Genomic DNA, 23,137 nt, shown 5'->3' on the forward strand with positions numbered 1-23,137 from the left:
CTCCCCACCCCCAGGTTGTCCACCCCACAGCCTGCCGCTTTTGTTGGGTGCTTTCAGAGGAGGGAATTGTTGGTGAGACTCGGGCGTGGCGCCAGGTAACTCGAGGGGGTAGCAGACCTTGAGAGTCGATGAAGCCCCCTTGCTCTGGACCACCAGGTAACTCGGAAGGGTGGAAGACCACGAGAGTCGAGGAAGCCCCCCGCTCTGGGCCCAGGCAAGCTTGAACACTTCCCTCCCCTGAAGCTAATGAGAAAACAGTTGTGATTGGTTGCTGTGTTACACATTACATATGCTGTTGTTTTGTTTTGTAAGAGTGTTATGCAAATAAAAATTACTCTATCTATATATAAAAAATTACTCTCCTGTAGCCATCCAACCCAACCCTGTCACAACAGTATTTCTTATTCTAAATAGTTGTGCTGGGTTCCTGTGAACTGCTTAACAGAACTCATCTCTGAAATGCAGCAAAGGGAACGTTTATGTTTAGAATGTTTGTTTATAAATTTTCTAAGACATTTTAGGATTCTTCCGGATGAAAGAATAAATCTTATTTTAGAGAGGTTAGCCGGGGCTCGTCTCTCTTTGGGGTGGCAGGGACCCCCACCACTTCACTAAGTTGGGGAGGAGGTCTAACAGAGAATTAGTCCGGCCACAGGAGTCTTCCTCCACTGCCTTCGTGAGGGCGGAAATAACCATAGTTAGTCATAAGCACAGGCCCTAGGTCAGGGCGGGGTAATGGTGAGTCAGGTGCTCAGGTCCTCAGGCAGGGGCTGAGTAATAACAGTATATAAACAGTGAGCCTAGGTCCGAAGGCCTGGGAGAGGGGGAGACTGCCACCTGCAAGTTGGGTGGCAGAGGGAACACAGGCCCTCCCACTCCACTGCATCCCAGCCCGGGTCCTAGCAGTGGCAGAGAACCTGCTGCTGTGTCAGTGGGGATCCTGGCTGCAACACACTGACATGGGCTCCGGCAGTGGCACAGCCAGACTTGGGTCGGCTGCCCCCAGGCTACTTCTGGACTCACCATCTTGAGGTACCTGGGTCAGGGTGGTGTCCTCAGGGTGGTCCAGCACTGTGGGTTTCTCGGGATAGCTGGTGGAGGGCAAGTTCAGCAACTCCTCTGGGTAGTTCGCCTGGGGAAGGCTCAGCAACTCCTCCTGGTAGCTGGCCTGGGGCACACCTGGCCAGCCCTTAGGTCTGCTGCAGGTTGCTGGGGTTTCCCATCCGAGAGGTAGGCCTGAGACATCTGGCCTCTCCAGCATCTGCCCTCCCAGTGAGCTCTAGGGTTGGGCCTTTATACTTCCTGTGCAACGCCTGACCCTCTGGGGGGCAGGCTCAGGGCGTCCTGGATCCGCCCACTCTGGTGTCCAGAGGGGCTTGTCTCTCTCTTGCGGGGCGGAGACCCGCACCACCTCACTACACTTATATAGTTTATATAATGACAACATTTGGTTGATATTTTCCTCAGTGTTACAAGCTAACTTTGTTCATAGCAAACTTAGTTATGTATTAACACAATTGCAATAATTAAACAAAAAGAAACACTGTGTTCTTGTGAGTGAGTGAAAGTGATGGGGTGGGGGGGAAATACAGAAACAAATGATCTTGAACATCTCACTTTTTTTTTTATTGATGAGTTTAATAATAGTGACTTACAAGAGAACTGGTACAAGACAAAAGAACATTATTTCCTAGCCCCAATCATCTATGTATCAGAGTTTCTGGCAAAGGAGGGGTCTGTTTCTACTGACATGACTCATTACTATTACAACACCCATACCATACAAAATACCATATCAAATAGAATGAAGACTGCCCAGGAGTCTTATATGAAGTGTTACACAGTTAATGTCTTGTCAGAGTGTAAATCTGTCAGCTGTATACATGTACATGTCAAGATTTTCCTGTTGAAAATACCTGAGACTAAGAAGTCGAGAAAGCACATAGATGCACACCGTTTGTCATTGCAGAAATGGGTAGGTGCATTATAGTTGGGAGTTTCCCCTATGACGTGTTAGGGATTGGCAATAGCCAAACAGGAGACAAGATAAGATATGAATGGGGTGTGGATGCGGTGACTCATTGTGGCAAGCTCTATGATCCTGTCTGACAAGTAGACTTCTCCATTTTTTATGAAAGTTTAGATAATGCCAAATGTTCACTTGGACACTGAAATCCATGGAGCTGCACTAGTATAAAACTGGAGTCACACAGTGCTGATTCAGGCTTCTGATTTTTTCCAGAGGACATCACTTTACTAATACAAGCTCTCTGAAATCTAATCATGAAATACTGACAAAAAAGGCTAGTGTCCTCAAGTGACTGAGCAGACAAAATTAATTTTCCATCAGAAATGTTTTGCAACAAAGAACATTCTATAACCTAAATACAGCTGAGCAACTGTGGCACGTTGTCTTTAATTCAGCCCCATCTGTCTCCTCTGAAATAGTTGATTACCTTTAATATACTTCTCCACACTGAGACAAATCAGGTGTAACAACATTCCTGTATTATCTGAGTTAGAGGAGCTCTGCATGGGGCTGTATTATGTAAGCCAAGCTGGAGTTTCATTTCTCTCAAGGAAATTAAAAATAAAAGACCTCCTCTTATTTTTCCAGATACTGGGACACAATTTCACAAGAAATATTTTCAAGGTATTGGTCCTGATATTAAAAGCCATTAATGGCTTGGGTCCTTGCTGCATCTCTGTATCTAAGCTACCAAGATAGTTGCACTCCTCTGGAAAATGCATATCACAAAGCACAGGTAAAAGCAAAAGAGAGTCCACGATCAGGCATTCTTGATCCTGGGGGTCTCACTATAGAACAAATATCCAATGCAACTAATTCAGTCTGGCCACCCTTAGGAAATGCTGCATGATCTTCCTATTTGCTAACACCTTTCTGACGATAACCAAATGAGACAACAGTGTTCCTACCTCAAATTAAACCCCCCAAGGAAAGAGAGAACAGAAGACTCCATGAAATCCACCTTGGCCTTCATTCTGCTAATACAGGGGCATAGACAACTTTTAATTTTTTGGGGGGGGACGGGGACGGACTAGAGTTTTAAAAAAGCCATTGAATATCACTTTTAAGGAGAAATGTTGTACCATAACTAAATTTATCCACTTCTAATAAAGTGAAATGAGCTTCAGTTCAAAATACAGCATTTCTTTTATTTATTAACACAATCCCTAAATGGGTGCTAAAGCCTTCCAGACTTAGTTGTCTATGCCCACACAACCTATGTCTAGATACCTCCCACAATATTGTGACGATGACCACTACAAAACTCTAAATTAGATCTATTTTTTGGGATCCTTGCAGTCTGCCCACTGTGGCAGGGTACATGGAGAAAAAGATGGAGTTCCAGTTCTGATATGCTGATAGTCTGAAACAGGCTTGCCCACAACCTGTAGAGCAAAAAGTATGCAATGAAATTTGGTGAATAATTGTGAAGAACAAATAAATAAGGGAGAATCAAGCTGTTCATTAGAAAATATTTGCTGTGAATTCTTCACCCAATTCTAGTGGTCTTACTTGAGGAGTAACTGACTTGTAATAAAGATACTAATGAGGAGGAGTTGTTTTTCTAGCCGTATATTTTTCATTTGTACAAAGATAAACATAACTTTCAGGTACTAAATCAGAAAATTGTATGTGCAAAGTTTGAGGGCTTGGTATAAGGTGGCGAAGGAGCCTCAAATTTTGTATAAGCCTCCATAAAAACTAGGAATATCCTTGACCATGGCTCCTTTTACTAGCTGTAGAACCACAAAATGAGACATTAGTTAGTGCTCAATCCTTTCTAGAATTAAAAAATATGCAGTTCTTAAAAACAAATCTTTCCTTCTACCCTAAAGTAACTTTCAAGTGCTAATCAGAACCCTTGTGCCCAAAGCCAGATGTCAGAAGAGATTGCTCACCACCTTGTGGATACTAGAGGAACACTACAATTTTATTCTGAAAGAATTTATTTGTCCACAAAAAATTTGAAGACTGTTTCTTTAAAACAGGAACATCTAGGTATGCAATTCCCTTACACACTATAACAAGATGGGTTATTTAATATCAGGGAACTGGAGAAACATTTTAGGCCATAGAAACTAACCATTGGCCTATATATTCCCATTAAAAATCAACTTTATTGAACTAAATTGAATATTGGAACCCTTAGTTTAATAGGTCAAATCCAACAGTCCTCTGCGCTGTCACTTGTCAGGCAAAACTCCCTTTGGAGTCAGTATGGGCATTTTGCCTTATTAAAGGCAGAGAATGGGCGCTGGGATTTTTGTCAGTATTTCCAAACTACTACCACTAGAAAACATCTCTCCTTGGCTTTCTGTGATGCATCTAATAATATGTTGTCAATATGCTGCATTCATGCTGCTATGTTTAGGTTGATTAACTGCTTTCTTTGCCTTCCCCCCTGGGTGACACCCAGCACCACAATGCTGTACTTTGTTTAACTGGACTTAAGTAAACGAATGTTTCAGTAAATCAGTCTAGGTTACCCAGGCTGAAGGAATGAATGCAAGTAATGTTAGTCACCAAGAAAAAGGAGAATAATGAGAGGAAGATATAAAGACAGAGGAAAAAGGAGGGGAGAGCAAGAAAGAGGAAGTAGTAAAAGTAGGTTAAGTATAAATTTTGTACCTGACCCCGGAAGGTACCGATATCCTCAGCTTCCATGAGCTCATCACATTCAGCAGTTGGCAGGACTGGATGTGATACACTCTCTCTAGTAGAGAGGTCCCTGATCACTGAGTTTTGAAGACTGATTAGCAGCTCCGTGGTTTACACTCATATCTCAGCACAGGTAATGTGTTCATATGTTGGATCATATTAAAGAAGTTCTGTATTAAAATCACAAATGAGTTTGATTCCCCATAGTTTAAATTCCAGGATATTACTAATTAAGAGGTCTCTTGGTTTTTGGTACCGTTTCTCTCCCTCCGTGTGTGAAACTTGCAAGCTGCTAACTGCGTTAGTACATTCTAAGACAGAGTCTGTTCTCAAAGCAATTCACACAGAGACTCAAAGCAATACTCTGTAACAACAGAAACAGCACCCAGAGACTCCCCGCCCTTTTGTTGTATTAACAAATGTGATTAAAATAGAGATAGAGGATGTATGTGGATGGATGCTTGGTGTGGATAATAACTGAATGATCAGGGAGGTGCCAGCCTAAGAATCCAGTGTCCATCGGCTGAAGAAGGCGTCAAGTGGAAATAACCAGAGGACCCCCAGAGGGCAGACTGGAATCCACCCAACAGCCTCAAGAATGGGAGAACCAAAGAACAAGATAACATCTAGCAGCACGGAGCAACAGCATGATGAAGCAATTCCCATAGACTGACATAGGAAGAAATTCCTATACAAATGGACTCTAGAAAGTGAGAACTTTGGGGTCTGATTCTGCAAACCAACTTCCAGGAGCATCAGATGAGCATCTGACAAGGCCTTGCTCCCTCCTCATGTCCAGGCCACCTGGCCAGTGGCTTGGCATGAGCAACTCTAAGGCTGGTAACTATGATAACAACCTTGCAGAACCTGTGTGTGTGTGTTTGTATGAATGAATGTGTGAATAAATATGAGATTGAATGGAATGTTATAGCTATAACTAACTGCTTACTAGGATACTTTCTGTATTCACAATAAATGTGGTATTTTGCCTTTTTCCCTTTTATAAGATCCTGCTGGTTTTTATTTTATTGGTATAACACAAAGTGGTCTTCAAAAAAGCCATGCAACTTAACTTTAACTCGTACTGGTAAATATGGCAATTGTTGGATCTAGAAAATTGTATGCAATGGAACCCAAACCCTAACATTTTCAGCAAATGACATTTCTGAGTATAAAAACTAGTGTCCTGCAATGAGATCCTAAAAGCTACTTGGCAAGTATATTTCTGAAACAAAAAAAAAAAAAGGTAGGTTTGGATTATCTGTCATCTAGTTAAGCCTGAAAATGTATGTTTATCAATTAGGGAATTGTTTTTAAAAATACACATGCACTTATGTATTCACTTATTTTGTGCCTCAATATATAATACAGCATTTGAGCTTAGTCACTGTAGTTGCGTGCATAATTGACTATTTTTAAAACCCTGTTTGTAAAGCTGTTTTTGAATTTCCTACACTTCATATTACCAAGGAATACAGTTTATTTTGAATTCATTTGAAAAATGTTCTTTTCTTCAGATTGTTAGTATTGTATTTTTATGACAGGTTTCAGAGTAGCAGCCGTGTTAGTCTGTATTCGCAAAAAGAAAAGGAGTACTTGTGGCACCTTAGAGACTAACCAATTTATTTGAGCATAAGCTTTCGTGAGCTACAGCTCTCTTCACTGGATGAAGTTTAAGAGATAATCAGAACCATCAGTGACAAATACACAACTTTAAAAGGGCCAAACTGTGGCCCCGATTCAGCAAAGCACTGAAACATGTGCTTACTTTTAATCACTTTTAAACTACAGTTAGTAGTGCCATTGTCTTCAATAGGATTACAGACATGCTGAAAATTAAGCGTGTGCTTAAGTGCTTTGCTAAACTGGGTCCTAAATCCTTTTAGTACATTTTTTTGGAGCCTGATAGTTATTAACGTTTAGAACACTTGGATGAAGGATGACTGTACTAAACAACTTAGCTATGAAAAATAAGCAGAGCTGGCAGCCTACTGAACACTTTCCACTTTAGGACTGTTTTCAGCTGATTTACAGCTTTGCCATCTTGAAAAATTGGAGTATGAAGTTTCCCATGCTGGGTGTCTGCCTCACACTGAATTTTTTGGAAAGGCACAACAAAAATAGTTCAGCCATTTCAGAGAACAAGGTTAAGGAGAAATAGGTTGTGCTGACCATATTAAAGTGTGTGTGTGGTGGTGGGGGGTAAGGCTACACAGCCTGTTTCTGAGCACCAACTTCCCATCTCCATTTATCCCCCTCTCCACTATCCCCTACATCCCTTCCCTCCCAGGAAGCATGTCTAATGTTTTCCTTCTCAAATAGTTTCATTATTCCCTCCTCCCCCCCAAAAATAAAACTGCCAGCCATGACTCCTTTGTGGGGCTTTTGATTAATATATAGTTAGGGGTAAGTTAATTGAAAGGTGAGCTCACAGAGCCTTCATGAGCCACAGAGAATTTCAAAATAATCTAACTGTTCAGATACAAGAGTCAAGCTTTACAGAACAGAAAATAGTAGTGAGGCAAACCTCTACTCACTTTTCTGTATTGGAGAATGTGCAGTGTAAAAAAATGTACATTTTTCTTAAATACTATGCTCAGTTGGGTCCCCTAAAGATTTAGTTGGGGCCATACACTACCTTGGGCAAAACTTGTCAGACTGAGACCACTTTGACCCATAGCTCATCAATACTTTGATCCCTAGTGCTGTGCAATGTTCCCAACTAGAAACTTTTTTTAAAAATGGCTATGGGGGAAGAGGGTTACACCTGGCACAAATGACTCCAAATTTGGGTCACTAACCCCACTCTGCTGGGGCACACCAACTTTTAAAGAAATCCAACCATGCTTGTCACTTTGCCTACTCAGGAAGGTTAATCTTTAAACAAATGCCAAGATCTAACTTTAACTACAGTGGTGCTGCTGTACCACTATAATGAGAGCTTGAGTGGTTTTCTTTTAATAAGTCACTCTTCTTCCGAGTGTTTTGCTGACATCTGAAATGAATTCATTTTAATACATATCCCCACATCCACATACACCATCAGTTTGAGACCCTTGGGTATAAATGAACAAAAACGTATACAAGCTGAGAATGTCATGAAGGTATGATCTAGCTATAAGCTTCTAAATGTAAATTAGGAAACAAAAATGCTCACGTAGTTAAAGCACAAGAATTAATAGCAGATTGTAATACTTTTGCTACAAACTCTGGGTGACCACAGGCAAATCACAATCTTGATATACCTGGTTTTCCCCTCTGTGAATAATCCTACCCATCCTAATAAATACTCAATTCAATAATACTAATAAATAAAAGAAATAATAGTTTTGGGTTAAAAGATGGGTCTGGGAGGTAGAATATCTGAGTTTTCTTCCCAGTTTTGCCACTGACTTGCTGTGTGACTCTAGCCTTAGATATAGCCACTCTGTTTTTCAGTTTACACCTCTGAATATTGTAGACAACGATATAGCCTTGTTTCACAGAGGTGGTGTGAATGCATCTAGCCTAGAGACCGTTACATGAGGCCTGGGAAGTGCGAAGTACCATAGCAAACTGGCCTCTGTGTGCGTGTACCAGACGCAGGCGGTACTGGCCTGGGATTCTGGAACTGGAGAATCTGGATTCGGGCTGGAGCAGCTGGTTCAAAATGCTCAGTGAAGTGCCCCGCGGGGCAATGGTGTAATTATCCCCCTTCCCATCCAAGCCTCTTCGGCGCCGCTGCGCTGCCGGGGGAGTCAGCTGAACGCCACGGCTGAGCCCCCGTGGGGCGCGTCGCTGCCCCGCTTCCAGGGAGAAGGGCAGACGTGGGGACGGCGGCCAGAGGGAAAGAGTCCCTCGGCGCGGTCTGCTCAGGGTAGCGGCGGCGAGAGAAGAGTAGGAGCCTGACAAGGGCTCCAGGGCTAGCCCAGGGCCCCTCCCCCAGGCGCCGCGCCAGGGCAGAGAGGCCCCAGGCCTCCAGGCTGGCGCAAGGCCCATTCCCTCCTTGCTGACGCCGAGGCAGAGGGGACCCGGCGCTCTCACCTGGGGGGAGGGGAGCATGCGTGCGGGCTAATGAGTCTGCGCGGCGTCCCTCCCACACGCGACTGGGCCAGTCTATTCACCGGCAGAAGCGAATCCGGAAGATTCCACAGCGGAGAAACTGGAACCTTCCAGTAGGTCGCGGCTCGTGTCCGCCCCCTCCCCACCCCTTCCGCACCGGCGTCTGACAATTCATTCAAAGCCGGGGAGTCGACGCGACGGCAGCCCTCCTCGCGCTACAAAAGAGCAGTAGCGCTCAGGCGGCGCGCGCGCGCGGGAACCGCTGCCGGTGGCCGTTGGGGCCGGTTCGCGTGCTAGCCGTCCTCGCCCCCATCGACCCTTCGCTGGCGGCCGGTCTGCTTCTGCCGCGGCCATGAGGCACCTGCCCTATTTTTGCCGTGGGGAGGTGGTGAGGGGCTTCGGCAGAGGCTCCAAGGAGCTGGGCATCCCCACCGGTAAGTGCGGGTGTTAGGGGATTCGCCCCGAGCTGTGACACCCCCCCCCCTTTACCTGCGGGGCATGGGGGCGCCGAGGCTCCGGGGGGGGGGGGAACCCGTGTGCGACCGCTACGGAGGGGAAGTAACCCTGACGTCAGTGACCCGCCCCATTTTGAGGTCACTGGTGTCGCAACACGGGCTTGTCGGCCGCCCTCGCTACTTGCCCTGTGAGCGGCCGGAAGCGAATCGCTTCTCTCGGCGCGTGCGCCGGAAAGCGCTGAGCGGGGCTGGGCTGGTGGCGCTGCGGGCGCAAGGCCCCGGTGATGGCGCTGCACGCGGCGCGGGAGCCCGGCAGTTCGCCTGAGGTCTGGGGGCCTCCCTGCGTGGGTCGGCAAACGCAGCGCCAAGCGGGAGCAGCGTAGAAAGGGCCGTGCTTGAAAATACCCCACCCCACCCCGTCACCAGCCTCGCTTTCGCAGCCGGCGGAGGTGTTCCCAGGAACTGCCTAGCGTCGAGACCGCTTATGCTGTCAAAAAGTGCATTTGCTGATTTAGCTTATACTGATACTGTGCGCTAAATAAGCTCTTGGCAGCAGAAGAGTTTTTATACTGATATGCCTGCGTCTATTCTCGGGCTTCTGCTGGTATAGAAATGGTGCAAAAAAAATTTCCAACTCTACCTGACATTGACTATCCTGTCAAAAGCTGTAGTGTTGGCTTGGCTTGAGTAACACAAGAATTCACTACAGCACCACTTCATCTGAACCTGTGTTGAACACTGTCCTTGTTTATGTTTAGAGTCCTTGTTTAGAGTGAACTAAGGCAGCCTGTCTACAGTCTACCGTGGGGAAATCTTGTAACTATTTCCCACAGTTATGAACACTGGTTAGCTCCACTTGCGTTAGGAACGTTGGGAGAGCTGGCATAGACATGCCACCAATTTTTAATTTCCATGTTGATTAAATGTGCCTTAAACAGAATTAGATAATATTACTTCCAATGCTGATCACAAATAGTGTCTGTGGACACTAAGCATCTTGTGTTGTGAATACTGGAGAAACTAAACCAGTCTTGGCAGCAGTGGAAAGTTCTGCAAAATTTCCTTTATGTAGGCAAGGTCAAGCATGCTTTCTGTAATATGATGAAAAGGGATTATATTCTTAATAGCAATTAAACTGTTCTGAGTATCACTTCAAGGGGATCCTTTTTTAACCATTTTTTTGGCAACAGGCTAGTTTCCTAGAGTTGATTAGGATTTGCCATAGAAGATCTGTGATTCACTCAGGAGTATAGCTTTATTTGTTTCCATGATCCCTATTACCATGCCAGCTTAATGCTATGATTAGGTACCAGCACAAATTGGTGACAGGCTTGCATCCAAAATGCCCCCTTTTAAAATGTCAAATTAGTAGAAATTTCTGTGTATATCTTGCTTTTTTAAAAGTGTTGTCCTAGTTGCAGGATTTGTGGGATGGAAGGAAGGTGTTTTCTATAGAGATTGGGATGAGTGCATGTGTGTAGGTAAGGAGGAGTTGCAAAATAGCTTGCTCAGAAAGCTTGGATGATATCATGGTGCTATTTGATTTAAATGGAACTGGGATTTCACCCCTAGCTTCCCATCACTTTGACTCTGACACAGAGAATTCCTGGGGGCGGGGAAAGTTTCTACCTAAACAAGGGTTCCTCATGTGTTCTTATTCCTATCCTCCTTCTCCTCCCCCCCCCCCCCCCCCAAAAAGCACATACACTCAAATGTATAGTGAGGGATAAAAATAGACATCATCTGTGGGGCCCTGTTCTATTTCTTCAACTTGGAAGATGCTTTTCTTTTCTGGTTAACCTTTCTTTATCACAAAAAAGGGAGGTAACTTCCCAGTAACAAGCTAATGGAAGTAGCTTGTCAAGAAGAAAAAATGTATTGTGTTGTGAAAGCAAAACTGTAGAATTGGAGAAATGCAACACTATTATGTGTGTCACTATGTACGGATAAAAGGAAGCTGACTAATCTCTTTATTGTAGAAACATAAGGCAGAGCACTGGGCAATGCCTCCTCATTTGTAACACTTAGATGAGTTGGAGTTTTACAGTTAATCAGTGATCGTTTGTCTGATTTAGCCATGGTCTGCACTTAAAATTTAGATCAAACAACTATGTTGCTCAGGGGTGTGAAAAATTCACACCCTGAGTGCTGCAGTTAAGCTGACCTAACCCCGGGGTAGAATTCTTCCATCGACATAGCTACAACTGCTTGGGGTCTTGGGTTACTTACTTCATTGATGGAGTTTTTCCACTGTAGGAAACATCTACACTATACTCACACAGCTGCAGCTGTGCTGGTGTTGCGCCCATAGTGTAGACATGCCCTTAGTTTCTGGGTCTCTGTATCATTGCCGTGCTTTAGGGCTGGTAAGATCTTTTCTGTATTGGGGGAAAAGAGGTCATTCTTTTTTGTAACATAAAACTAGGAAGTCCTTTAAGCTAAACACCATAAACATTTTTATTTCATTTGGTGACTTTTATTGGTCTTGAAAGAATGCTTTATGCGTTCCTAAACTTACTAAAAGGCACTTGATTTATATAATATTCACTTTTTTCGATTTTGCAGCTAACTTTTCTGAGCAAGTCGTTGAAAGCTTTCCATCAGATATTTCTACTGGTATATACTATGGATGGGCCTGTGTTGGAAATGGAGATGTGCATAAAATGGTTTTGAGTATAGGTTGGAACCCATACTACAAGAATGTAAAGAAATCAGTGGTAAGAATTCTGCTTTATGTGGTATTTTGGCTATAATAAACTAACTAGACTACTGGCTTGAGTAAGAGGCGCAGGAGTTGCTCCATAAACTGAATGAATGGCATTTAGATATTGCATTTCCAGTCATAAAAGTGGCACTTGTCTTATATTTACATACTGAGAGGAGAGTCTCTTAGTACACAGATTTCAGAGTAGCAGCCATGTTAGTCTGTATTCGCAAAAAGAAAAGGAGTACTTGTGGCACCTTAGAGACTAACCAATTTATTTGAGCATAAGCTTTCGTGAGCTACAGCTCACTTCATCGGCTGTATTCAGTGGATGCATCCAATGAAGTGAGCTGTAGCTCACGAAAGCTTATGCTCAAATAAATTGGTTAGTCTCTAAGGTGCCACAAGTACTCCTTTTCTTTTTAGTAGACAGAGTCCATGCAGCCATAGAAGAATAAGACATGTTCCTGTTTACCTCTTGCATCATCAATTAAATTGATAAATTCTGCTGCTGCCAGTTAAAATAAATGTAAGCTTAAATAGTAAATTGAGCACATTGATTATAAAAGACATGGAAATAGGATAAATGAGTAAGAGCCTAATGATATCTGTTAATTTTCAGAGTATAACTGCACTTCAAAATAAAAGAAAAATTAGTATGGCTTAATAGATTTTTCTACATAATTGGTATTGTTCTTCCAGTATGTTCTCTGATCAGTAATGGAATCCATATATGTTATATTATGGCCTCTTATGCAGAATCAGTATAATAAACTAAAAATGAATTCAAATATTATCAAGAACAGAAAGTCTCATGCCCGCTAATTATACCATCATCTGTGTAGGATTTTTTTTCTCTTGGGTCCTGGCTTCTTAGCCTGAACCAGCAAAACTAGTTACATTTTAGGCATTCTGAAATCACAGGCAGTTAGGCATGAGCCCCTGTTCTAAGTTTTATTCCAGCTGCTACTCTTTCATCTCTCTCTAGAATCTTCATTCAGTTCCCAAATGTGCGAGAAGCAAAAGCATCCCTAAAATCTGCTTCACAAATAACACACGATTTCTTCAGAATTCAAGAAACTATTTCAAAGATGGAAATACAAAGCTAGATGGTAGTTTACTACGTTAGAATCCTGAAACCTGATATGAAATGGGTGGGTAGTTGGAATTCTGACAATGATGGTAAAAAAATCAAAACATAAGTAATTTTCCTATTCTTAAAAATTTCATAAATGTAGGATTCCTGCTCTTGAAGAGCAAAACACCTTAAGAAATTTCTCACACTAACCAGTTAAAAAAAAAAATAAAATAACCTTCAAGCAGCAGTAAGAACAGTGGTATTTTAAAAGCTTTTGCAGTAAAACAGTAGAGCCCTATAGTACACACTTGCAGGAGTATGCAGAGGGTAGGAGTAACTTGAAATAAAGCCATATTTGGTGAGCAAAGACAAATACAATTGTTGAGTGCATTTGTTGCTAGTACACCTAGCTTCACCTGCTAAAACACTGTAGCTGCTGCAGTTTGTGAAAGTTCAAACTCTTACCCATAATATTTTTCTAAATTAACTTTAATAGGAATGGAAATTTGTGCAGAATGTCTGTGACCCAGTAATTTCAGTTTTGTCTCTTTTGATTTACATGTACATGAAGGTACTCAAGGAGTTTATGGGTCATTTGTATCTGGCATGTCTTATGATGATGTTTAGCTATACATTTCCTTTAATTAGATTTGGACAATGGATTTGGAGTGTGTTGATGAAATGCCGTTTAGGACCACTTTCAGTGACATAACTAAATGAGGATTTTACTTGAGAAATGAAGTGCTTCGTTCAAATTGTTATGCTTGTTAGCTGTTTCAGCTAGGTCCTCATTTAGTTGCATGTGCTTCTTTGATTCAAGAAACATTAAGTTCAGTCATAAATACTAACGGTATCATGAGATACTCTATACATTTAAGATTTCAGAGTGATAGCCCTGTTAGTCTGTATCAGCAAAAACAACGAAGAGTCCTTGTGGCACCTGAGAGACTAACAAATTTATTTGGGCATAAGCTTTCGTGGACTAAAAGCCACTCCTCTGCCATGTACATTGGCCAAACTGGACAGTCTCTACGTAAAAGAATAAATGGACACAAAATGAGACATCAAGAATTATAACGTTCAAAAACCAGTAGGAGAACACTTCAGTTTCCCTGGACACTCAATAACAGACTTAAGAGTGGCAATTCTTCAACAGAAAACCTTCAAAAACAGACTCCAGTGAGAAACTGCAGAACTGGAATTAATTCGCAACCTGGACACCATCAAATTAGGCCTGAATAAAGACTAGATGGGTCACTACAAAAAGGAATTTTCCTCTGCTGATACTCACACCTTCTTGTCAACTGTTTGAAATGGGCCACCTTAATTGCATTGGCTTCATTAGCACCACAAAAGTGATTTCCCCTCCCTTGGTATTCACCCCTTCTTGTCAACTGTTGAGAATAAGCCACTTCCACCTTAATTGAATTGGCTTGTTAGCACTGACCCCCCACTTGGTAAGACAACTCCCATCTTTTCATGTGCTGTGTTCTTATGCCTGCCTGCTGTATTTTCCACTCCACGGAGATGTACTGTAGTTCTTTGGACATAGTAGTATGAAATTAATGGTTGAGACTCTTGTCATGCTTACTGAAGCTTCAAAGATGCTCAGTTTACTTTAACAGTTTTCTGTCATGTTTCTTAAACATGCATAATAAATGTTAAATTAAGTTACTGAACTTTATTAAGATGTGGGGCAGGGATAAAACAGGTTTTTTTCCTGTTTTGTAGTTGGTAACAGTAACTTGGGCCAATCTTCTTGAGAAACAGAGAAAACAAAAATAACTATCCGATTTTTTTTTTTCTTTTTCTTTAGGAAACGCACATCATCCACACATTCAAAGAAGACTTTTATGGTGAAATTCTTAGTATAGTCATTATTGGGTACATCAGACCAGAAAAAAACTTTGATTCCTTAGGTAAGTATCAAGGCTTTTGTTTTGTTTTTGAAGATTTTTAGCCTGACCTTGATGATTTATGCAGTTCACTGCCAGTAGAGATTTGCCTTCCTCCTGTGTTCCGTTTCACTTTTGATAATTAAGTAAATCTGCTTTTGGAAGTGGATCATTTAAACCATAAATATGGTCTTCGTTTGCTATGGTAGGTTGAATGCAACAAAGAGGGCTTTACTTTTCTGATATTAAAAAAAGAATGAAGGAATATTGAGAAATACAGAAAAAAGATATACTTGCAAGTTGTGTCACCTTGCACATCTGTTTCCTGGCTGAATTATTCTTTTTTGGGTTACCATGGTGATGTCACTCCCGGAACCTTAAAGTCTCTCTGAATCTGAGCTGTTGAAGAACAGCTCCTTCACAAAATCTAAACTGATTATTCAAAATCTGATATATCAGCAGGTGGTAGATTCCAACCCTTTGTGCGATTGATTCTTGTGACAAATGGAGAGGCTTCACGTTTTAGTTTTACTCCTCTTCAGAATACAGTGGAGATAATGGTGATATCTCACTTTGGTGTCATTTCAGCAGGGGCTTTTTACTATTTGTTCCTCCTGTTATCATTGCTGCACAGTACCTGAGGGAGAAGTCTTGGAAGTAATTATTCGCAACACCCATGAGATGTGTCTTGTGCCAGATTGTGCATAATCTGGACAGGTTTACACATAGTAGGGTTTGTCTTCATGAACAAGAAGTTATGGGATTGATACAGAAATTATGGGGTGATATTCTATTGGTTTTTTAGTCCCTTCTGGCCTGGAAAACTGTTTCTTTTAGTGCAGAAATCCTTAGATGCTCCTAGTTTTGGTAATGACATTAAAGACAATAATGCAGCACTGCTTCCAGATGTACATGGTTTTCAGATTAAGGGTTTACATGTTCCAACAAAATTAAATTTTAAAAATGACAGAGGAAAGGATATTTTTTATTCTGTTTCTTTTAACACACATTTGATTCCAATGCTCAGCAAAGAGAAGTAAAGATCTTTGTTAAAGATACATATTCTCATCTGTTCAGTTAAGAGCTGAGACAGTTCTGACCCAATTTTATTGGATCCTCCAAAGAAACTTCGAGGAAAAAACCCTGGAAAAACAAGATTTTATTGTAAGATTTTTTTTTTTTAAAAAAGGGAAGAAAAGCACCTTCATGTAGTCCTTTTTTATTATAATGAAGCAAGCAAAGGGCACGCCTTGTAAGAAGGAGAGAGTGGTATCTGTAACATGCATCCAAATACTTGAAGTTTTAATTCGTGTTCTCATTAGGGAAAGTTGTAATCTCTCTGCTCCCGTGTACGTTAAGGGTGACTGGGTGCCTGGCTGGCTGGCTAGCTAGTCTTTGGCATTCGCTTTCTTCTGACAATGTAACTGTTAATGTTTGCTCAACATCTGCCTCTTGAGATTTCTACCTGATGTTGAACTCTCATGTGACGGTATCTGTCTTTCAACTTCCTTCAACCTCTGTTGATGCTCCATCCTGATTGATCAGAGAACTGATGCATTTGGAGCACTTTTGTTCAAAATGAAGCAGGGTGCACAGTACAGAGATTGGTTATGCTGGAGTACAGAAAAACAATCACCTGTGTAGGTCTCACCATTTGGAAGAGTTTTTGTCAGCAGATGAGTATGGAAAGCATGATTATCAGCAATTCATGGAATGTTACTTGGAATTTCAAAATAACTAATTTGAAGAAAAGATGGCATTTGGGTAGCATTGCTCTTGACAATAATTCCAATGTCAGTCAGTGTCAAACCTGTAGTACTCATGAATTGCTCTTTCTGCGTAAGATCTACATCTTCCTGTTTCTGTTGGGTTTCTTAATCGTACACACGATCTTCTGCTGCATCTGTTACTATTGGCACATCTCCTTCTTGACTATTGTCCTCATGATCCAGTATTGGCATTGAAATGTCACCTGTTGCAGTTGCGGAGTTTTCATTATCTGTAGCATTGTTTGTTGGGTAAGGTGTGTTTTCCAGTAGTTTGAGAAATGAAGTTATTGGCTTTGAGCTCTTAGCTGCTGCTTCACTCAGTTGTTTTCACCGTCTCTTGCTCGCACCACTTTCAAATCTCCTCTTAATAGTGATCTTTCTGGTCAATATGTAGCCTATCCACACTTGAAATATTCTGCTGTAAATAAGTAGCTTATCTACACTTGAAATCTTCTACTGTAAACATGTACACAAATGCTGAAAATACTTAAAATGAAGGAATACTACTTAAGAACACAAAATGAAACAGACAGGTTATTATCCTTATCACTGAATCAAAACTCAAGCACGCAGATATAATGTAACAAGCTGAGCTGAAGACAAAGGGATGATATATATAGCAAACACAGACATGGGTACAGACAGAGGGATAATGTCCAAAAATTTCAAACGTGAATCCTCTCAAAACTCACTGTACAAGATTGTCCTCACAAATTTTCACCTGGAATCTGGGCCTGTAGACTACGAAAGCCTGTGATGATGGTCAAGCTAGGGCTCAACCAACCAGTCACCTCTTTTAGCTACCATATGAAGATAATAATGAGGAATTCTCACACATAAATAATTCCTTAGTCAACTAGATGTAAAACTATAAAGACACTAAAATGTAACAATTCTCTACCTTTCAACACGCACTTGATCCAGCACCAACCACTAGTAGTGGTTTGTTTATATAATCAACTGATCTGAGAGGACACGTTCATCACTGTCTAATCTTGTGCTATCAGAACTGATATAAAATGTTCATAAATATTAATGAAAATGTAACTCTTATGTGACAAAATCTATATCAGTTAACAAAAAAATTGTCTTACCATATCACATCTCTTATTTGCTTAAATTTGCAGCGCTACAGTGAAAGAGTATCACATTTTGGTCCGATAGGGATGCGCATAAAAACAAGTTGCAAAACCTATCAAATGCCAAAAAATTAACTGTCTAAATTTGAGATCCCTTTGAACTTGAGGCCCTGCCGCACCCCTCCCCCCCCCCCAATTGGCCCTGAATCTTACATCTACAGTAAGACATAGTTTTTAAAAGAATCTAGTATAAAGAATTCAAACACTTCTAATGAAATATGTAGTAAGTCTACACTTTTCTTTTTCAATTTAGAAAGAGTAGGTTTAAAATTCTAAGTAAGAAATGAATGATTACCACTAGAGCTGGTTGGAAAAACTTAGGTGGGACCATTTTTCATTTGAGAATGCATTTCTACTGAAAATGAAACATTTTATGAAACCGTTCATTTTGTGGAAGTTTTATTTGAGGAAAAACTGGGAGAAGGGAGAATTCCAATCATGCTGATAACATCCTGTTTCAACATTTTTTGTTTGAACTTTCCCAGTTTTTTTTTTCTATTGTACATTAGAATAAAATAGTCAAAATCAAAATGTTTTGAGCTGAAATGGAACTTTTTGGGAACTCTTTCATGGGCAATTCTGAAAATTTTGGGTTTTCTGAATAGTAACAAAACCAAATCTCAAAATACTTTGTGATATGGGATTTCCATCCTCTGCGCAGCTCTAAAAAGAACATTATCTCTGAACCTGAGCTGTTTACTGATAGCAATCTGTTTTTTCTGGGTCATATGCACTCTCTCTCAATATTGTATGGTTTAGTATTTGGTCTGAATTTTTTAAAAAAATATAAAATGTAAACTTTCCTTTTGCAGATGCACTTATTTCAGCAATTCAAGATGACGTTGAAGAGGCGAATAGAAAACTAGACTTACCAGAACACCTGAAACTCAAAGAAGACAACTTCTTCCACATGCCAGAAAGCAAACTAGTAAATGGCCATTAAACAAGGTCATTTGTACACTTATTTTTATTGTACTCTTGTCTTTGGTCTGCTCTCATTAGTATTCAGCTGTTGTATCTGGTTAGTTAAGTGAAATCTGTGTGTGAACAAAACACTGTAAAACAGCTGTGTTAGGCTTCTTTGTTTGAACTAATGTATTATTAAACCTGTCATGCAAGGGAGTAGAAAGTAATGTTAAATTCTTCTTAAAAATCAACATTGTGATTCAGCATGTTAAATTGTTCACAGGTCTGATCATATGAAACTCAAAACCAAAGTTATTAGTGTTTTTTTGTCTATTAATGGTGTGTACATATTGGCTACAGACAAAAGACTTTGTGATGAGATTAGAGTGGACAGTCATTACTGCCTTCCAGTTGTTTTTACATTTTCCTTATATCTGGACTTCAGCCACTAATTTAGAAAATACCAATAGTGATCATGCTACAGGTTTGTCTGTGATGTGGAAAACATCTGTAGCAAGAATAGCATACTGTAGAGATTATATTTTTGATATATTTTAGTAGGCATATATTACACTTGAAACTGGCATTAATTGAAATTATTTATTATTTTATTTGAAGAGATTATCACTAGAGTAAAATAATTGCACTGTCTTCCATTTTAGTGACATGCTCCCTATTTTAAGGGTTGCCTGAATCCTAAAATGGATGCTTTTGTTTATTTTAAAAAATACATATAAATCCCATCGTGCCAAATTGTGGGTTGGCTGATTTCATTTTAGAATAACATCTCACTAAATTTAAAGTAATTTAAAGACACTAGATCTAGGTTACTAAATTAAATTTGTGTAACTCTGATATTGCAAAGCAGATTGAAAACCGTCCTTAGTGCAAGAGATCTTCAAATGATGTGGAGCCACTGTAGCGAGACCTGTGCCCTTGTAGCCCCCTAGGATGGGAAAGGGGACCAGAGCAATTGAGCGTTGGCTATTGACAGCTGCTGCAATGGTACTTCAGGGGCTGTTGCAGCTGGACATAACCAAGAGCAACACTGAGGCTGTTCTTTAGATTATGTTGTGGGCAAACCCCCCCCGCAGTTGACTTGAGGGCTGGGAAGTTAAGCCATTTTTATGTCTTACCCTTTCCTTGGGTCCTGCACCAAATGCAGCTTGCGTGGTGCCAATGATTAAGCACACTATCAATTGCTATGTGAAGAAAAAACCAAAGCCGCTTTTGGGACACTATGTGAAGAGGATAAATTCAAAATATAAACATTTCAGTAAAAAGTAAATAATTATGGTTTCTCTTGCCATACAAGACATAAACATGCATACAAATGCCATGTTATCTAAACTGTGGTTGTACTCCAAGCAGATTCTATAAAAATGGGGCTCCATATTTCTAGTCTGATTCCAGATCAAATCTGCTTCTTTTACAAATATGTGATTTTGTCCCTTCTAACTACTAGCCATGCAAATTCATTCTGGAGTCTCAACCTGGGGGTTTTGCATTCCTGATCCTGGGCTGCTCCTTGGGCCTAGAATGATGCTTCATGTAAGTTAGTGTGCTCAGGGCCTATAATATACAGCTGTCACCGAGGACTGCTCTGTGCACTGCAATGTTGTCCAGAATCTCTGCAGTGCTGTGTGCTGTAACCCCTGCTTCGACACACCCCATCCCCAGCATGCCTTTTATTTCAGGGCTTATGGGGTTCTCAGAAGTCAGACTTAGAGCTGTCTTCCTCAGTTCCTGTGCTGGGAATCCTTACTTCTCTGAATACGGGCTTCTAGGTTCCCTTCGTGCTTCTCTGGCTCTCTCACGCAGTGTAAAGAGACCAGAGCAGTTGTGAGGATCTTGCCATGAGAATGAAATTGAATTCTTTGATTTGCATATCACCAGTTAGAGATCTTGCAACTGGAACTTAACAGTCCTGTTGATATGAAAGAGGAAAATCTAAATCAGTTGAGGAGGGAAGTGTGGTTACATAACCACTTTTCAGAGTAAATAGTACTTGAGCTGGTCCTTGTTATCTTTTCAGAGTGCACACTGAAAATTCTTGACATAACTGCTGTCTGGAATTTTCCAAAGAAGTTTCAGAATTTCTCATTTGCCTTCTGTTCAAAGTTGGGAGAAATCACATGCAGTAGAAAATACTGTTGAGAAATGGTTAATGTGAGTGGCATTTTACTATAAGACTCAGTGTAAGCTGTCTTTTTACACTCTGCACAACAATTCCAACTTGTAAGTTGGAAGGAAGGGTATCTGTTAGGGATACATTTTAATTCAAATGAAGGAGTGAAGGGAGGATTTTCTTCTTGCATGAAGATGTCCAGTTAATTCTGATATTTCACATTCCCCCTTTCTTTCCTGGGGGAACAAAATAGCAGTTATATATACTATTAAGAAAAAGGTGTCGTATTGAAAAGTAAATCTGTTAGTTTAGGGTTTTAAAACTAAACTGTTGTAAACTTTTTGCTAATGATTTCATGTGTCAGTTGAGGAATTGTTTACCATTTTAGGAAACAAAGGTGCCTTAAAACATTTGAGTACAATTGTTCATAACTGGTAACGAACACTAATGTCCAAGAATCATTTCACAATGTATAACCATTGCACTGAGCAGAGAGAACTTGAACTGCTAATTATATAAAACAACTGGAAGTGAGACTGATTTATATAGAGTAGTGTCTTGAGGTTGGTTTTTGAGAGCATAAATGTGTCTCAAAGTATCTCTCTGCCCTTGTGCTTTGTTATGTACTTGCTGGATATCAGTTATTTAAGTTTGATATAACTTAGTACAACAGAAGCTTTATGAACAGTTATATTTTTGTACTATATACTAATATAAAAGTACAAATCTTGTATTTGCTTGTGCTACTGTTACAACATCTAAGCTAACTTTTAAAAAAGGAACTGTAGCTGGGTAACAGTTATATTCCTGTTTGTCTCATGTTTTCAGGTGAAAAGTCTTGCTCGGTATAAATAATTTTTACATATTGGTTGGCATGTTCTGAAAACATTGTCAACTGTTCACTAATTATGCTGCTTGTTTACTTGCCTTTCTTTCAGCTTCTACAATGAAAACTTTGTTCAGTGGTTTTCACTTTCAGTTTCCCAGTGCTGCAATAGTTGGATTACAAACATTGCAAGGGAAATGGCTTTTTAAAAATGTTTTAGAATTTTAAAAGAACCGTCAAAATACTTTCTCACAGTTTACATTTTGGGCCAAATATGAGTTAGTGTCTTTCTGAAATCTACTGCTGTCTTTGAATAAACTTTGGTCTAGTGTAGGGACCAGTCAATATACGTTTTTCAAAAGGAAAAAAAAAACCGAACAGTAGCTTTTAGGTAGGATAAAATTGGTATTGTTAGCTTAGTGCAAAATGTGTACATTTTTAGCACATATTGAAAACTTTGAATAAAGTGCAATAATTGCTTGATTCTTTCTGCCTGATTTAAGTTAGTAACTAACAATTGCTTATGTAGTTAACGTTCAACATTGAGAACCACTGGTGGCTAGTAATTTCTAGTATGGATGTGTGTGTTACATATATAAAATCAACTTGTTAAAGTTGGGTTTTGTATTACTTCAGTTGACTCCTTTGCAGACAGCAGACTTCACTCTTTCTTGTCATGAAAGTGCCCTACCTATTTTTTGTGTTGAGGGCAATGAGATTGTACAAAAGGAAGAAAAATCCTGTTCACACTGCTTAGAAGTGAGGTTGTACATATGGCGATTGGTACAGCTACCATGCTAACTGCAGACCCATGTGCTTTGGAATCTTGCACCAAACGTTTATTAAAATTCCAGGCTGTTTTCTAAGAGCCCCTGCAGACTCCACAACAACATGTAAAGTCACCTTTTATTAGCAAGTCTTCCTACTACAGTATTTGGCAAATTATATATCTTCACTTTCTACCCATCCCTGTCATCATAAATTCTTGGGACTAGGTTTTATTTATTCACAGAATTTCTATTGTCTAGGATTTATTGCCATGTTGTGTAACTAACACTGTACTCACCTGAAGCTAATATTACTTCCTGGATAGTATTTCCACAAGAACAGATTATATTTAATGAAAACCTAGTAAAAATTCACTTGGTCAAATCTTACCCTTTTTCACATTGATGTAAATCAAAATTGATATTTGCTGTTTCTTTTTTAAATGGATGACAACAATGTCTCTTTCACTAGTGAAAACTGAACAAGTGATGGCTTAATTACAATTTTTTTCTCCAGATTGCTAGATAACATTAATAGAGTGTAGTCCTTTATTTTATATATTTAAATCATTGCCTACTACAATAGTGCCCTGATCCCTCATCTAGGGACTGTAGGTTCTATTGAGAGAGAGAGAGAGAGCCCTTTTAAAACCAGAGACTGTCTTTTGCTTTCAGTGATGCTTTTCAGTGTCTGCCACATTTACCATCTAGTTTTGATTTTTTTAAAAAACATTCAAAGGGG

At 40.3% G+C, this 23,137-nt stretch overlaps 1 protein-coding gene and 1 long non-coding RNA gene across 2 annotated transcripts; one reads left to right on the forward strand and one right to left on the reverse strand.

Moving 5' to 3' along the window:
• Window positions 1-1,604: 1,604 nt before the first annotated feature.
• LOC122465842 lies at window positions 1,605-8,840 on the reverse strand. The gene is made up of 2 exons (XR_006290942.1): window positions 8,711-8,840; window positions 1,605-4,857 (listed from the first exon to the last, which is right to left on the reverse strand). It is a non-coding gene; the product is annotated as an uncharacterized LOC122465842 (long non-coding RNA).
• Window positions 4,706-22,111, forward strand: RFK (riboflavin kinase). Its single transcript, XM_037901824.2, has 4 exons — window positions 4,706-9,162; window positions 11,749-11,900; window positions 14,782-14,884; window positions 18,581-22,111. Exons 1-4 carry the CDS (start codon window positions 9,081-9,083, stop codon window positions 18,709-18,711), a joined length of 468 nt encoding a protein of 155 aa, XP_037757752.1. The 5' UTR covers window positions 4,706-9,080; the 3' UTR covers window positions 18,712-22,111.
• Window positions 22,112-23,137: the final 1,026 nt, after the last annotated feature.

Source organism: Chelonia mydas, chromosome 5, assembly GCF_015237465.2.
Source record: "Chelonia mydas isolate rCheMyd1 chromosome 5, rCheMyd1.pri.v2, whole genome shotgun sequence".
NCBI lineage: Eukaryota > Metazoa > Chordata > Testudines > Cheloniidae > Chelonia > Chelonia mydas.